This window comes from Pholis gunnellus (assembly GCF_910591455.1).
Source record: "Pholis gunnellus genome assembly, chromosome: 8".
Taxonomy (NCBI): domain Eukaryota; kingdom Metazoa; phylum Chordata; class Actinopteri; order Perciformes; family Pholidae; genus Pholis; species Pholis gunnellus.
This window is the reverse complement of record NC_136534.1, coordinates 17812901-17828605: the sequence shown is the minus strand read 5'-3', so window position 1 is coordinate 17828605 and position 15705 is coordinate 17812901. Positions and strand designations below refer to the sequence as shown.

General features: G+C 42.6%; 1 protein-coding gene across 2 annotated transcripts; it reads left to right on the top strand.

Annotated features, from left to right (window-relative positions):
• The first annotated feature begins 3304 nt into the window (after positions 1-3304).
• On the top strand, positions 3305-15350 carry arhgef5 (Rho guanine nucleotide exchange factor (GEF) 5). 2 transcript variants are annotated; one of them, XM_079164647.1, is made up of 15 exons: positions 3305-3813; positions 4390-7460; positions 8746-8791; positions 8975-9024; positions 9822-10192; positions 11286-11446; positions 11592-11744; positions 11834-11963; positions 12060-12134; positions 12246-12335; positions 12972-13114; positions 13265-13408; positions 13515-13585; positions 14455-14559; positions 14691-15350. In XM_079164647.1, the coding sequence occupies exons 2-15, from the start codon at positions 4409-4411 to the stop codon at positions 14831-14833; spliced, it is 4734 nt and encodes a 1577-aa protein (XP_079020773.1). In that variant the 5' UTR covers positions 3305-3813; positions 4390-4408; the 3' UTR covers positions 14834-15350. The 2 variants fall into 2 exon arrangements, with proteins under 2 accessions (XP_079020773.1, XP_079020772.1); XM_079164646.1 differs by having other exon boundaries at positions 4390-8105.
• The last annotated feature ends 355 nt before the right edge of the window (positions 15351-15705 follow it).

Sequence of the window (15705 nt, the reverse complement as noted above, 5' to 3'; positions counted from 1 at the left end):
ACAGAGGAAAATGTCAAGCATGATGTCTACAGTTGAGGAAACAGTTGAACATGTCTCACTGTCAGAAATAAGAGGAAGAAAGAAGGCATATAATTAAAAACCTCAGCAAGATTAAAGTACATATAACTCAGAACTCAAGAAGTAAGTGTTGTCAAATACTATATCAGTATATTGGATTGACTTATATTATTGATAAAATGTTAGCCCGTTTTTTAAATTGATTTGGTATTCAATAATAAGGCATCCTGGTTCACACCAGTTGGTGGTGGTAATACGCCAATTCGTTGTTTGCCAACCGCCAATAAACCCCAAAGAAGAAGAAGATGTCCACAGTTTCCCCCGTGTGCTTCTGTTAACGCTGCACAAACTACTACAAATATTTGATCATTTATTAAGATGCATCTCCAGATCAAGTACAGTATTTAAAAAAAAGGAAAATTCACATTAGATTCACAAGTGGAGATGGATACAAACCAAAAACCATCACATCTATGGCATGATTTCTCTCTCTCTCTCTCTCTCTCTCTCTCTCTCTCTCTCTCTCTCTCTCTCTCTCTCTCTCTCTCTCTTTCTCTCTCTCTCTCTCTCTCGCTCTCTCAGCATGGCATATTATTTTTTTGGAATACTTTATTCTGCTGTTTCAAGAACGAACACATTGACAAATGGCACATAACCATTAAATGATAAATAGCATACAGGATAAATAACTGTACAAACAAGACAACAACCAAACAACTCAAACTTAAGATCATCAAATAAACAACAATGACAATACAATTATGTAACCAAACAAACATTGAGAGACACGGGGCATTATCTCGTTCCAAAGATCAGGTATTTAATCACATCCAATGCAAGATTAAAAAGTGACAACATCAATATTGTGCGATGGGAGATTTCCATAACAGAAGACTGTTACCTCTCATCAACTCTGATTAGGCACTTTTCACATAAAGGCCCTGTATGCAAAATCTTATCATGTTGTTGGACTTTGGGTTACATCATGTAGCCTATAATGTTCCAGGGCTCCCCCAAAAACTGTAACCATCAATTATATGAAGGTTTACCAACATACACTCACATTTGCAAGTTCTTCAAGCTAAAACTAATGCAGTCTAATACAACAGTCCTGCAATAGATCCATACGCCTCCATGAGGGTTATAATGTTCAGTTTTCTTTAGAGAGATGTTGATTTAACTATTTGGTCATTTTGAAGGCTGTTTGTGGTGTTGTTCAATTCTATTGCGTGACACTAAGAGGTGTTTTTAATATTTAATCTACCTTCATTGTTGGGGTGGGCACTATATTATAATCTTCTCTCTGTAGCATAATACAATACAATTTACCAGCGTTGCAGTCTGTGAGACTAAATGAGGTAACCAACATATTTTCAAAAAGAAAGGTTGGCTTTTGGTCAGAGATGATTGTAAATCATTTTTTACAACACTATCGTTTCACTTTGTTTGCCTTCGTTTTTTTATATATGTATTTATGTATTGCATTGTTGGTAATGATGTCACTTAATCCCGTGAACTCTTTTATATTTACTCCCTTTAAGCACCATAATAAATCTATTACATAATTATGTAATCCTTGACTTTATACAGTTGTGATTTAATTTCCCTCTTCTCTTAATGTCAACCAGACTAAACTAAACTACACTCTCCAAAATGACCATGAAGTTGATTAAACACCTCTCTAAAACACTTCTTAACAAAAGCAAAAAATCATAATCTTCATGACTGTAGGATTTATTGCAGGTTCGTTGTGTAACACTGCATTCGTTTTATTTTTGTACAACAAATTACCTGCCAGGCTTTTGAAACAGCGTGATAATCACATATTTAAGAAGTTAATGATTGTGCTCCAGTACAAATATACCGCTGTTGTTTAAATAACATTCTTTTAAAACCATGCAAGTAGCATATTTTAAAATGAATTACATTTTAGTAGGGTACGTGTACAAAGTAGAGTACAAGTATATCCAGTTTACTGTTTAATTGCAGCCACAGCACATGATGATGCAACACTTGTTTTCTATTTAACTGTGCCTCATCCTTCAAATTCATCACCATGAATTTGAATACAAGTCACAGCCTTTAACCTGTTACAGGTCTGAACAGATTGATTTCCCTGAAACAATGCCCCATTCTTCTAATCATAACCCAGCTTGCATACATTCAAAGAAGTATTTAAAATGATAAGATTAAAGATAATAAACATTCATCAGTAGCCTGTGTGTTTGCTCAACAGCCTCCTTCATGAGGAAACAGTTGAAAAAGAAATCCATGGGAAGAGAGTTTAGTTTGCACAGTTTCTTTCACCCTCTAAGTCGCCATCATTGTTCACTTCTTACCCTCAACAGAAATGAAAATCTTTATATTAGAAAAAAAAACAGTTGTATACTATAGAGAGGTCAGTTCCTTTCAGTAAAACAATATATTCAGTGTAAGTGCCATACACATTCAGTTGCTCTATTTGGTAGACCTAGCTAAAACTAATGCCCTCATTGATACAAATGGAAGTATAAACTGCAATACAATTCAACAACACCACAAACTGCAAAGTCTACAAGATAACCATAACATTTAATTACCTGAACAAAACTGAACACTCTAATAAACCTTGTGAAGATTTATTGCAGGGGTGTTTATATGACATGATAGCTATAGGGGTACCAAATAAGCTTGCAGCTTGAGATTTATAATTAATAATAATTTGAATATACTATATCATTTAAAATTAAATACAGATCTGAATGAGGAGTCTGTTTATGAAATTAAGTGAATGAAGGTAGAGTGAAGTAAAACCTGAGAAGTGCAACAAAGCAAAAGAACAAGTTACTGTGAAAGAGGGAACTGTCTTATCTTTGTGTTTCTTTGGTGATGTTAATGACAGAGACGTGGTGCCTTTAAATGTTCAGGTCACTTCAGTACTCAATCAACATAGTAAAGCAGTCATTGTTAAACAAATCATTTACTTGTAAATCTTAAGAAACAGTTCGTATATTTTCTTTCTCCCTCCTCTTTACTATATCTCATGGGAATGTAGGGACGTTTTTATAGGTCTCAGTGAGCTTTCCACCTATCTGTGTGTATGTGTGTGTGTGTGTTTGTGTGCGTCTGCTCTCAATTCTTACTTTCTGTCTCCCCTCCCCCACTCACCCTTGTATTATCTCAGACCTGCCTTACCTGGCTGTGTGTTGTGTGCAGACACACCCGGCTGCTCCATATCAACCAATCACTGCTCCAAGCTAGAAACACCAAGGAGGTGTACTTCCTGTGTTTCGCGAGAAAGGAATGGGGCAAGAGAGAGGAGAGAGTTTTGTACTGTATTTTGCCAGGGGGGGCCCACACAGGCGACCACATTGGCTGTAGAGGGGACTAAAATATTGGACGGGCTCGACAGACTTTTGCTTGATTTATTAGAGATCTCCCTGTTCAGCAACAGCCACGGGGAGGACAAGACAGAGAGAAGGAGGAGGGGGAAGATAAGTGTCAATCTGTTGAAACTTGTTTGGGAATTTGAGGAAGGAGGGGAGGTGGGGCGAGACAGAGACAGAGAGAGAGAGAGAGAGGCAGTAAGAGGGAAAAACAAGGAGAGCTCAGGCGTAAACATCACGTTTTTCACAAGAGCTAAAGTATTGAGAGTAAAGAGCAGCTTTGATTGATTTAAAAATGGAGGACATTTGCTATGTCAGCTAGACGATGTGTATACAGGGAATGAATTCTTGTCTGTTGTGCAATCCCATGCTTTTGAGCTGAGCTGGACCCGGGAAGAGACAACAGATCTCCCCAGGATACAACATTCAGGTGAGTTGCTTCACTATTTCTTCTTTCATGGACTTCTTCTGAACACTTCTTCTGCAAATTGCTTCTAGTTTGAGCAGATTTAGATCCAGCTTAGTTATGGTTTACATGTTACATGTCATGCCTATGTGCCACATGCCCTCGCTTTCTGAAAGACTTCTTTTGGTACGCTGTACTTTGCAAGTCTGTGCTGCATTCTTAGAGAACTGTAAGAGGGTGTCACCTTTTCTCTGCATACTCTTCTACTTTAAAGTTATTATACAACCGCTGGCGTAGACTATTATATAGCCGTTAGCTCCAAGTGTAAAGGTTGCAATTTAGTGCATTTGACAAAATAAAGCAATAGCAGACTGAAGACGCAGCATTGTTGCAGCTATCAGGTAGTAGTAGTAACGTTGGAGAAATATAGTTTTTCAGTACACACTCACAACTTTGTGACATTAACTTAGTCGTTAAAGGGTTGCAGACCTCTCCATATTGCTTAAATTAACGTGCATTTCTGTTTTTTGTCCCTGAAAATAGTTTGACTCTTAATGCTTGATTTCTAAATTGACCGTGTGGGCCTTTGCTTTCTTTTAGGTTCTCCAAATTATGATCGATGGGGACCAAAAGGCCCAGCTGCAGCCTCTTTGACACTTTATCTAACAGAAACATGTCTGACTGCAAGCTTCAGCCAGGTGGAAAAATTTCCCGGGATCCAAGTCCCAGGCCAGCAATGACTGCCCAGTCGGAACGAGAGAGAGACAGTAAGCGAGAGGAAGACTGGCGGAGGGAGAGAGAAACGGAGAAAATGAGAGACAAAGCAAGAAACAAAGATTTGGACCCACGGGATAGATATTATGAAAGAGACCGAGCTCCTGCACCCCGGCCGAGAGAGGGAGAAAGAGAGTGGAGGGAGAGAGAAAGGAGGCAGGGAGGTGACAGAAGCAGGAATGGGAGGCCGCTGTCTATTCTAGAGAAGGAGACTTTGAGAGTTGTAGAAAGGGCGACGAAGAAGGGTAGCACATTTCCCAGAGCGAGAAAACGCAGCGCAGATCGTGGTAAGAGAATGCCGTCCTTCACCGAGGTGGATGAGGAGAGAGGAGAAAGAAGGCAGAGAGATGGGCCGAAAAGAGTAGAGCCAGATGACTGGGAGAGAGAAAGAGAGAGGGCACGGCAGAGAGAGAGGTACAGAGAGAGGGAAAGAGATGAGATCCGAAGCAGGGGAAAGGAAGAGGGAAAACACACTGCAAGAAGACCTGTAGAAGACGAGAAATCACGAAAGAGGGAAAAATATCTGGAGTCTGACAGGATAAGAGAAAGGGGTGATTCATTGGACAGAAGAGAGAGGGATACAGGTAGAAAGAGAGAAAAGCCAAGGCCAAACATGGGAGAGAGGGAGACCAGGGCGCCTTCTCCTCGCAATCCAAGAGACATCCACTCGGATAGGAAAGACGGTGACATGGCTGAAAGGAGAGAGGGAAGGAGGGACACCAGGAGTGAAGGAGACAGTGATGAGAGAGAGCTGAAGAGGGAGAAAGTGAGACACAAAGAGAGGCAGGAGTTGACATATCAACACAGCAGAAGTGAGGGGGACGATGCAGGCAAAAAACAGAGGGAGAGCGATCCAGATAGGCAAAGATACAGGGAAGAGGACAGGCAGAGATATGGAGACAGGGACAGAGAAGTGGATCGATCCAGGAGGAAGGGAGAGGAGAAAGATGGGGTGAGATACAGAGAGGTTGATCGGCGAGCTGAAAGGGAGGCAGATAGATGGAAGGAAAATGTGACAGATTTGAAATCTGACAGGAGAGAGGGAGACAGACACAGACAGTATGAGCAGAGGACAGGCAGGAAAGTGAAGGAAAGAGAGGTTGATCGTCGGTGGGATGATAAGAAAGAGGGCAGCAGCCAATCTCAAAACCAGACGGCTCCTCGGGTGCCGCCACGAGTCCACAGCAGCGGAGAGTGGAGCAGCGACATGGACAGTGACACGAGATATAGAAGAGGCAGAGACAGTTATGAAGAGAGGGAATCGGGGAGAGAGAGCACTGCTGAAAGTGGCAGAGACGTAGAAGAACAGAGAGATCCAGCTGCTGAAAGAAGTCAAAGGGAGAAGAAAAGAAGTGAGCAGCAAGAGAGAGACAGGGGGGAGATGACGGAGCAGAGGAGGATGTGGTTAGAGCCACAGAGGGGCAAGAATAGTAAAGACGAGTTTGTCGACAGAGAGAGACGCACGAGGGGGAAAGAGAGGAGGAGTGAAGAAGAGAAGAGTGTGGAGTCACAGGGTGAGCGGGAAAGAGAGGGGCGGCGAGTAAAAGAGGAACCAGATGAGAAGAATTTGGACCAAAGCAGCTCCAGGGGAAGACATGAAGGGAGAATTGAGCATAGCGGAGACAGCGAGACAGAGACGGAGGGTGTGAGTGTAGATGGCGAGGAGGTGGGTGAAGTGTGGAGAGAAGCAGATAAGGGAGGAAAGGAACATCTGTCTGACAGAGATGGAGGGATAGAGGGAAGCTGGCGGAGGGATGCAGAGGGAGAGAACGTGACAGATGACACGGAGGACAGTGACAGGGAGGAAGAGGGTGGAGGCGATTATTTGGGCCGCTCTGAGAACGAAGAAGGAAGTGAGAGAGGGTGGAGGCAAGATAGAATGCCGTCAGGCGAGGACGATTTTGTGACTCTGTCCAGCGGTGGAGACGAGGAGGATGAAAGAGACGAAGAGAAGTTTGAGGACTGTCAGGAATCCTGGGAAGGTGCACGCGATGGCCACCCTCCTGTTGCCGTCAAGGGGTGTGAGGGAGACGAGGAGAGGGGAAAGGAGGAGGCGGTTGATGAAGAGGAGAGGGAGAAGCAGCCAAAGTACGTCTTCTGCGTGATTGGGCAAACGTCACAGTCACAAGTTGATCACATGGGAGGCAACCCAAACAGTAATCAGTGCGGTGATGAGGCCACACAGGAACCTCATGATGACCTGAGTAGAAATGATGAGCACCCGATCATCATCATCCAGGACACAGACAGCAAGAGTGAGTGTGACACACCAAGGGAGGAAAGGCCAGCCACAGGAGAAACAATCGAAGGGGCTGTCAGACCGAGAGCATCGTCAGTAGAAATGAGGAGCAAAGTTGAGCGCCCATGCGCCATTAAAAGAGACTCAGAGACTGAAAATCTTCTCATAAAGTGGAGAGAGCAAAATACAGACGGGGTGGAAGGAGAGAGGGAGCAGACTACGCCAGTCCCGAGTAATCCCTATGGGGATGTTTGTTCTCAGATGAATTTGGAAAAAATTCAACCCATCTTGGAAGCCATTACCACCGGAGCAATGAGTCCAGAACAGGTGGAGGCCATTCGGATTCGAATGAGCGGCGCATGGAGCATGTCCGAAGAGCCCAAGCGGCATTCCCAAGCCCCGCACCTCAAATGGGCCAAAGATGTAGTGCGGGAGATTTTGGGACGTTCAGAGGAAAACACTGTTGACGAACCTAATGCAGAGGACAGAGGTAACCGAGGGGTCGACCGGTGCAAGACAGAGATCAAGAATGTCAAACAGGAGGAGGAGGCTGCACGAGTGACTGGGGAGGTGCCTGTTGTTAAGGTGGGAACGGAGGGACACCACTCAGAGCCAGAGATGGAGGACGAAGAGCCGCTGGAGGTGGACGGACTGAGAGGTATGGGGCAGAGCCAAAATGAGATGCATGCTGACCAGTTCACAGCTATGCATGATGGTGACACACCTACATACACTCATGCTGAAACACTGTTAAACACAGAAGGGAAGGAGGATCACAGTTTGGACAAAGAGACCGAGCCGTCTGGTCCCCTTCAGTTAGAGGAGGCAGCTGTAGAGGAGAAACATAGGGAAGAGGCGGGGGATGAGGTTAAATTATCAGAAATGGAGAAAGAAGCAAGACTGGAGAAGGAGGTGGAGATGTTTTTATCTGTGAGCAACACGCTGTACAAGCCTAACAGCTGCCCCATTCTGAATTATGACAGTGAGTCTGACCTCCTCGTTCCCTCCAGAGAGGGAGAGGGTGGCCAGGAACTGGAAGACAGAATGGGTGAGAGTGACGAGGAGAGGGGTACTGTGGAGAAGGTAGGAGAGGAAGTCGATGGGGAACGCAGAAAGGGAGAAACGAAAATAGCAGGGGGGACTCTGACGAGCAGCTGCAGTTTCCGAGATTTGGGTCCTGAGGCTCGGTTGCGAAGAAGGGGAATCCGTAAAACCACTGAAAGAAGGAATGGACAGCTTGTAGAAGTGGAAGAAGAAGATGATTTTGCAGGGGATCGCAGAACCAGAATATTCTCTACAACAGGTAAAAACAGAAGATGGAGGGAGCGACTGAGTGCTTCTGTCCAGCGTAACATAAATAAAAAAAGAATCCTCTCATTAGGTTGTATATAGACTCGACTACCCGCAGAGGAAGTAACCTTTTAAATGAAGCAAACGTTTGATTTTACACACAGAAAAGTTTAATCTGAGGCAATCTTCTACTCATTTCTTGTATAGCTGTCTGGGAGTTTCTGGCATCATTGTTGTTGTTGTCAAATTAACCACAGAACCAAAATTCTAATGAAACATGAGCTAATAGACATTATCAGTTCGCTGATCTGATCACATTACATGAACCTGCGTCACAGTGTTGTGGCGCATAGGTAGTGGGCGGAGATAAGTGGAGGTGGAGAAAGTAAGGGATGAGCTAAAAAGGCTCAAGATGATTCTGCTTTGAGACACAACAAGACAAACACGAGTCTTGGAAACTCATTAATCTTTTCTGTAATGCTTGTTGGAGCGCGGTTACTAACTAACTAACAATTAATTATTTTATTTCTTATTTATTTGTGTTTTTACTTATTCATCCAAACTGCGAGTGGAGTTCATAGTCAGTTAATTAGAATATAGCGCAAGTATGCTGTTATATAATGTTTCGACGAACGGATACTTTTATATTTCAGATGATGAGGACGATAAAAGCAAAAGCTGGGGAGAAGTAGAGCTGAGGTGAGTGAAACAAATCACACACACAGCACACATGTGGTCAAGATGTGTCATAATATTTCATTTAGAGTGATGTGATTGAGTGTCCCCTTATTAAAAACGTTCATAGTTTAGCATATGGAGGTAAAATGCTGTATTTCTATGGTGTCAGAATGTTAACTGATATTTACTTTCTTGTGACTGTAGGAATGTTTTGGACACAATCGACAGACGGAAAAGGAATTCACGCTTTTTCAGTGAGTACCTTTGTACTTATGTATCTTGTTTCTGTTTCATTCAGGTCATGTAGTTGAAAAATATGATATGAACTCTCTATGCACATATCAAACATAACTTCATTAATCCCTATTTTACATTTTTTATTTTTACTATTTGACTTATTTTATTTTTTTTTCTGATCACCAGCACTTTTGTTTCATAGTAAATCTCATGATTGATTAGTGGAAAAGGCCATGTACGCGACACAGTAACGTGTCTTCTGATCATATCTACTGTGGCTGTGGTCGGGAAAAGCATGACGCTGTTGTGCATTTCCCTTCAGTGTGTGTGTGATTCATCTCTGAGTGAATACATGCTCCCTAACTGTTTATCTCTCACTATGAGCATGTTGCCTCAGAATTTAAATGAAACACACCACAGTTCACTGTTGGCTCACTCCATTTTAAAATTACGTTTTAAATAACCTAAAATGGCAGCACGTCCCTAGGCCTCTGATTCACATGAATATTGCCAGAAATGGGGCAGGAGTGTGTGTGTGATACATGTTCGTCTGTGCAAGCCAGAGACAGGTTTCTGCAAGTATTCGTATCTCCTAACTTGAGACAAAAACAGCTGCTGCTGCAACTTTGCATTCCGACAAGTACGTGTAAAAGGAATGTCAAATGCAAACAACTGCTCTTGGCTAACACTGTTAATGTCTTTCTATCTCTCTCTCCTCTTTTTCCCTTGCTGCCTGTATTGTTAAATTTTCTCTCTGTTGTTTGCTCTTCTCTTCTGTTGTCTCTCCCCGTCTCACCTCCTCTCTTTCTCCCAGATGCTGCCCAGCTCTACCAGCAGTACAGCGAGGCCGCCCAGAACTTTGAGATCGAGCGCCAGGCTCGCTCCGATGGCGTCTCTGTGCGCGAGGGCACTACCCCGTCTCCTGCTCCCTCACCCCCTCCTGCACGCAGACCTCTTCCTCCCCTCCCTCCTGTCCCGCACCCTCACTCCTGGGCCCACGCGGGCTCCATCACCAGTATCCAAAGCTTGCCTCTCCCTGAGCCCGCCAAGAAAGAAGGCAGGCCTTCCTCCCCACGTCTATCCGTCTGTCTCTCTCAGTCATCCACGCTGTGGCGGGAGCTGCCGGGGGTCAGGAACAGTGGTGAGCTGGAGGAGCTCACAGAGGACCAGAGGCGACTACAAGAGGTAACAAGTGAACAAGTATACAAATGAAAGTTTAGTCATTGTTTGATGGAAGAAGTTTTTTTTTTTTTTATACAGCTATGAAGGGTTTTATTGATGTAGGAACTTTGTGCCAGGAACCTCTGTCAGTGATTTACAATCTTCTTTGGAAAGTTACTAACACAACAGTCACACCCCAGTGAAATTCAGGAGAATGCTCTGGGCAAAAAATGATTAGCTTTCACTTTCCCCACAGCTTTACTTCTTTAATCCACCTTCCGTGAAGGATTTTGATCTAGATTAGATTGGAATTTTTTTAATAGAGCAGCTAAAACTGTTCCTTCTTAAGTACAGTAGATATTAAGCAGCAGCGTTAGAATCAGTGACACAGTTTCTGTTTCATGTCCTGCAAAGTTACTGGCACAACATTCTCACCTCAATGATGAATGAATGAAACAATAGAGAATATGCTGATGTGAAATGACGCTGCAAAACATTCTGATCACTTGTTGGTAGTAAATAAACACGGGGAAGTGAATCTCTAAAACAACAAATATTTCACTCATCTGATAACTTTGAAATGCATTTGTTTTCATGTCAATCTGTTATAGTTGTAGAGATTCACTTCCACCATAATGACCGGAATGTTTTTGGAGCTTCATTTCACATCAGCAGTTTCTCTATCGTTTCATTCATTTTCAAATCATTGCATTGGTGACTTCTGTGAAATGACACAACTCTATTGAATCAGCTTGTTACAGTTCTTACCTCACACACCAAACTACTAAAATCATGAGAAAAATTCAGTCTTGCCACATCTCAGAATAACCCTCCCATTGATTCACTTTTTATTGGCAGACGAGTGTCTCCTGCCAGAAGTGGTGAATGCGTAAGCGTTGCGTTTCTCTGGTATTGTAGGTGTTTCCCTTTCAACTTATAACTGACATGTCTTAACTGCAAGCCATTGTGAAATCTTGGTTAGTCACATCCCTGTCAAAAGACCCCTGCTAGCAAATAACTGGCAACACTGTGCTTGTTAATTATAAATGACTTTGTAGCAGCTCTTGTTGTAGCTGGCTCAGTGTTTTCATCTTTTCTCATGTATTTTTCCTTCTAGGTGAGATTTGAGGTGGTGACCTCAGAAGCCTCCTACTGCCGGAGTTTGGACATTGTGGTTGAACACTTTGTAAAGTGCAAACAGCTGGGGGCGCTGTTGACTACTCAGGATAGGAACTGGCTGTTTTCGCGGCTTGCTGATGTTCGCGCCATCAGCCACAGGTCAGAGCAGGTTCCCATCTAGGTCCACATTTAGATACATGAAACATGCATTAAGTGAATATCAAACCCTTTTGTGTTGTGCGGGTACAGTTACACAAATCTGTGGGAGGAATACGCTTAGAATAATTCTTGATTTCTGTTTCAGTTTTTTATCAAAGTTGGAGGAACGGGTGGAAACTGACATCATACAATTCACCGTGTGTGATATCATCGCTCGGCACTGTCAGCGCTTCAAAATGGTTTATGTCCCCTACCTCACCAACCAGTCCTATCAGGACGCCACCTACCAGAGACTCATGTAAGCCACTCAGTCAAGCCTTTCTGTTCAGCTATCGTCTGTATTCTTTTTTTATCTTTCTATGTATTCAATTTATCTTTTTCCGTCAGGAATGAGAATATAGGTTTCAAGCGGATTGTGGACAAATTAGAGAGGAGTCCTGTTTGTCAGAGGCTTCCTCTCCGTTCCTTCCTCGTCCTTCCCTTCCAGAGGATCACAAGAATTAAGCTGCTGGTCCAGGTGTGTGTGTGTGTGAATTTCTGAAACCGCAAAGCTTGATGGTTCACAACATTTGTCTATCTGACTTTAACACTTCAACACACTGTTTCTGAACAGAACATTGTGAAGAGAACAACTCCTGGTACTGCAGAGGCGATTCACGCCATCAAATCTTTGAAACTTCTGGAGAAGGTACTGTAACATCCGATTTACGTAGGATGGCAATATTATAATATAGTTGAACAATATCTTGAACTCCTTGGTGACAAATGTCTCTTTTTATTTAATTTATTTTTCCTTTAGCTGATTCAAGAGAGTAACGACAGCATCACTCAGATGAAAAGCATTGAGTCGCTGGTCTGTCTCAGTGCAAAGACGGACTTTGAATGCAGGGTAAGTAATGGCTTAGGGACAAAATCAACGGGATTACATTGTGATGATATGATCATAACATGACTGATTTCATGCAAACTGGAATTAAAAACTAAGAAAATAGACGTCTTTCTTCTATTTGTGTTGAATTTTATTTTATAAACAGATGTACATGATTAATCGCGTTGGACAATTATTTGACATTTGATTTTGCATATTTGTGTTAAAACATTTATTTCAGTCATTCCCAGCACTAATTAGTAAATATCTTTGTTTTTAGTGATGTTTATGAAATCTACAACAAAACAAAAAGTGTGACCAAATGATCTTAACTCAAGGGCCACTTACTAGCTTTTCAACTGCACCACAAGAGTCTTCATCGGTGTATGGAGTTAACTCAGTTGCCATGGAGATTGCTCAGTTGGCATCCCACGATCTGTAGTCACGTGATAACAGCTGGCCGTATATAAATGAAAGATATACAACTGACTACGAGATGTGGTTGAAAGTCCCAGAAAAGGAGCTTGAGTTAAGATCATTTTGTCAAACTCTGAAAATGTTACTTTCACGCTCAAAAATATTAATATGCTGTCTTTGTCTCTCTGTTTCCTTTATGTGTGTGTGTGTGTGTGTGTGTGTGTGTGTGTGTTGTTACAGACTCTTCCTCTGATCAGTCAGTCTCGGAGGATGGTGCGGGAAGGGCCGGTCACTGAACTGATGGATTTTTCTCTAAAGGAAACGGAGAGGAATGTTCATTTGCACCTATTCAATGACTACTTGCTGCTTTCACTACATAAAGAGTGAGTCAACAAACATGTTTGAATGATCCCTTCTCATTCACTACATCCTGTTTTCTTCATATACGCAGTCTTTTTTTATCATCCCTTCAATCTTATCGCAGTCTTTCCTTCCGCCATCTCATTTCTCTTTTGTGCTTTCGCTGCTTCCAGAGGGGGAAGGTACACGGTAATAGACCACTGTCCTGTATCAGACCTGCGTGCCGAGAACTGTCGCGTCAAACTTCACTCCCTCCAGAAGAATCTGTTCCGGCTTCACATGACGAACAGAGCCCTGCTGCTACGGACTGACGCACAGTAAGAGACTAAGAGCGTAGCAGGGAATGACTGTATGTCATTTGTCACGCCACGAAGTGGAAGAAGTTGCAGATGAGAAACTCATCCTTGCTTTTTCTTTCTTCAGGAGTGATAAGCTACGTTGGATATCTGCTCTTTCCCGGCCGCATCCTGAAATAGATTTTTCTGCTGCGCAAGGTGAAGTATTCTGTTTTAGACATTGCAAAATGCTAAGCTGTTAAAATCCTTGCCTACTTCACTCATTCCTTACATATTGAACACTCAATGTGTTACTCTAGTGTGAGTCGTTAGCTCAGATTTCAAACACTATTACTTATTTTCAAGTCGTCATTTTGAATCCTGGGCAACAGGTACGTTGTCACATGTAAGTTAACGAAGTAAAAGATGGTCTCATAAGAATAAAACAGTGACTGTCCAGCAGTGTAAAAAGCACCCGAGGCACTCTGATTGTAGGTTAAAAATACTTTATTAACTCACTGATAACCAACATAATTCAACTCTAACATTCTTCATCAGGGTATGAAGTGTGATGACGAGAGGTGTTCAAGTTAAAACTCATCAAGAGGTTGCATGGCATGTAAACTCTGCCCACTGAAAGTATTGAGGGATTTTTAGGAAAATAAGTGACAATTTTGGTTCAACTGTTGAAATTGTGCATACATGTTATGTAGCAATAAATGAAAATGTTGCGCTCATAGTATATACACCTTTTGAACCGCAGGGGCATGCAGTGAACTTCCATTGGGGGTATCATTTAATACTGATAACCGTGAAATAAACTGTATTTACAATTCTGATATTCAGAGTTTTTCTGACTTAGTTTCCATGAATGCATGGCATGTGATAGAGGCCGTGCACACTCACACCGGTGTCTTCAGTTACCCTGGCTGATTAGACCTCAAGTCAAACAGTAGTTGGGTGGAGCTCTGTACAGTTTTTTTTCAGGCCCAGTTTACTATCTGAGCATTACACATCCTGGTTTGCGTTATTGATCGATGATTCTTTATGACTGTAGGTCTGACTCCTCTCCTCTTGTGTCCATACAGACTATACACAGATGCAGTGTATCCGAGCTATTGTGTCCCAGCAGCCTGATGAGGTGTCGTTGGAAAAAGCTGATATCATTCTAGTGCACCAACAAAGCAGTGACCGTAAGATCATCACACTACATTATTCATCATGCCCTTGTAGAAAGTGGGATTCACCTATATAATATATGCAGTCTGGTATTATTAGCAATAAGTATTCATTTAATTTGTGTTGGATTCTATTTTCCTCCCAGATTGGGTAGAGGGGACCAGGCTGTCCGATCGGCATCGTGGATGGGTGCCCGAGTCACATTTGGAAACCATAACCAACTCTAGAGTTCGGCAACGCAACCTGGAAGATGCCCTCAAACTGACAACTGCCACAGCCGCTGTTTGAGTCCTGGATGCACCGTAGCGGATAAGACTCTCAATTATCTGCTTCAAACTGCTGGAAACTGGACTATGGACATTTAGTGCCGGGATTATATTGTTCACAATAGTGCAGCAACTGAGATGCTGTAAGAATGCATCTCAATGTAGCATTGGGTCTCTTGGTCGTACAATATATTGCCGTTGGAGCAATCCGTGAGCTGCTGAGGCCTGCCTGAAAGACATTAAGGACTGTCTGACTCTATTAAGTGTTATCTACAGTACATTACAAACATTGAGTGTGCTGTATTACATCGATCAACTGTTGTTTTAAGATACATTTTTGTTAAAGGGAAATCCAAAAAAGTATGTGCTTGGAAAATGTTTTATTATTTGTGTGTATTAAAGAGAATTCAAAAGTTGAGTGTCTGGTGCATGGCTATTGTTAAGTCGGCCCCTGCAGGGCTGAAAGAAATAATGCAGAATGTAAAAGACGATTCAAAGATGTACAGAGACAGTGAAGACATTTCAATAAATTCAGATTGGTGGAGTAAATAACTTTTGATATGCATGCTTTATTGAGTGGCTTATTTTCTTTACCATATAAACTGTTTTGGTCATTTATAGATATAACTGTGACAAATTAAACATCAGCTCAGCAATGCTGCACGTACAAAGCGGGCCCGAGTTGCGCGTGTTTACTGGCTACAAGAGCTGTTTACAGAAGAAAGAGAACGTGCAGATAGTGCACGTAGGCTGGCTGGGGCGTGACCGCGGGCGTGGTCCAGTTCCTGGACCTGCTATTGGTTATTTGTGCCATCATTCCCGGAAAACGGGGCGACAACCGAGACAACAAGTGTAGACGGACTGCATGACTCATCCAATGAATTCACTGCCCTT

Coding starts and splice junctions, on each gene's coding strand:
- arhgef5 (XM_079164646.1), top strand. CDS start 4,409: ATGGGGACCAAAAGGCCCAGCTGCAGCCTCTTTGACACTTTATCTAAC. Junction 11,964..12,059: donor GAATTAAGCTGCTGGTCCAG/GTGTGTGTGTGT, acceptor GTTTCTGAACAG/AACATTGTGAAGAGAACAAC. Junction 12,135..12,245: donor CTTTGAAACTTCTGGAGAAG/GTACTGTAACAT, acceptor TTTTTCCTTTAG/CTGATTCAAGAGAGTAACGA.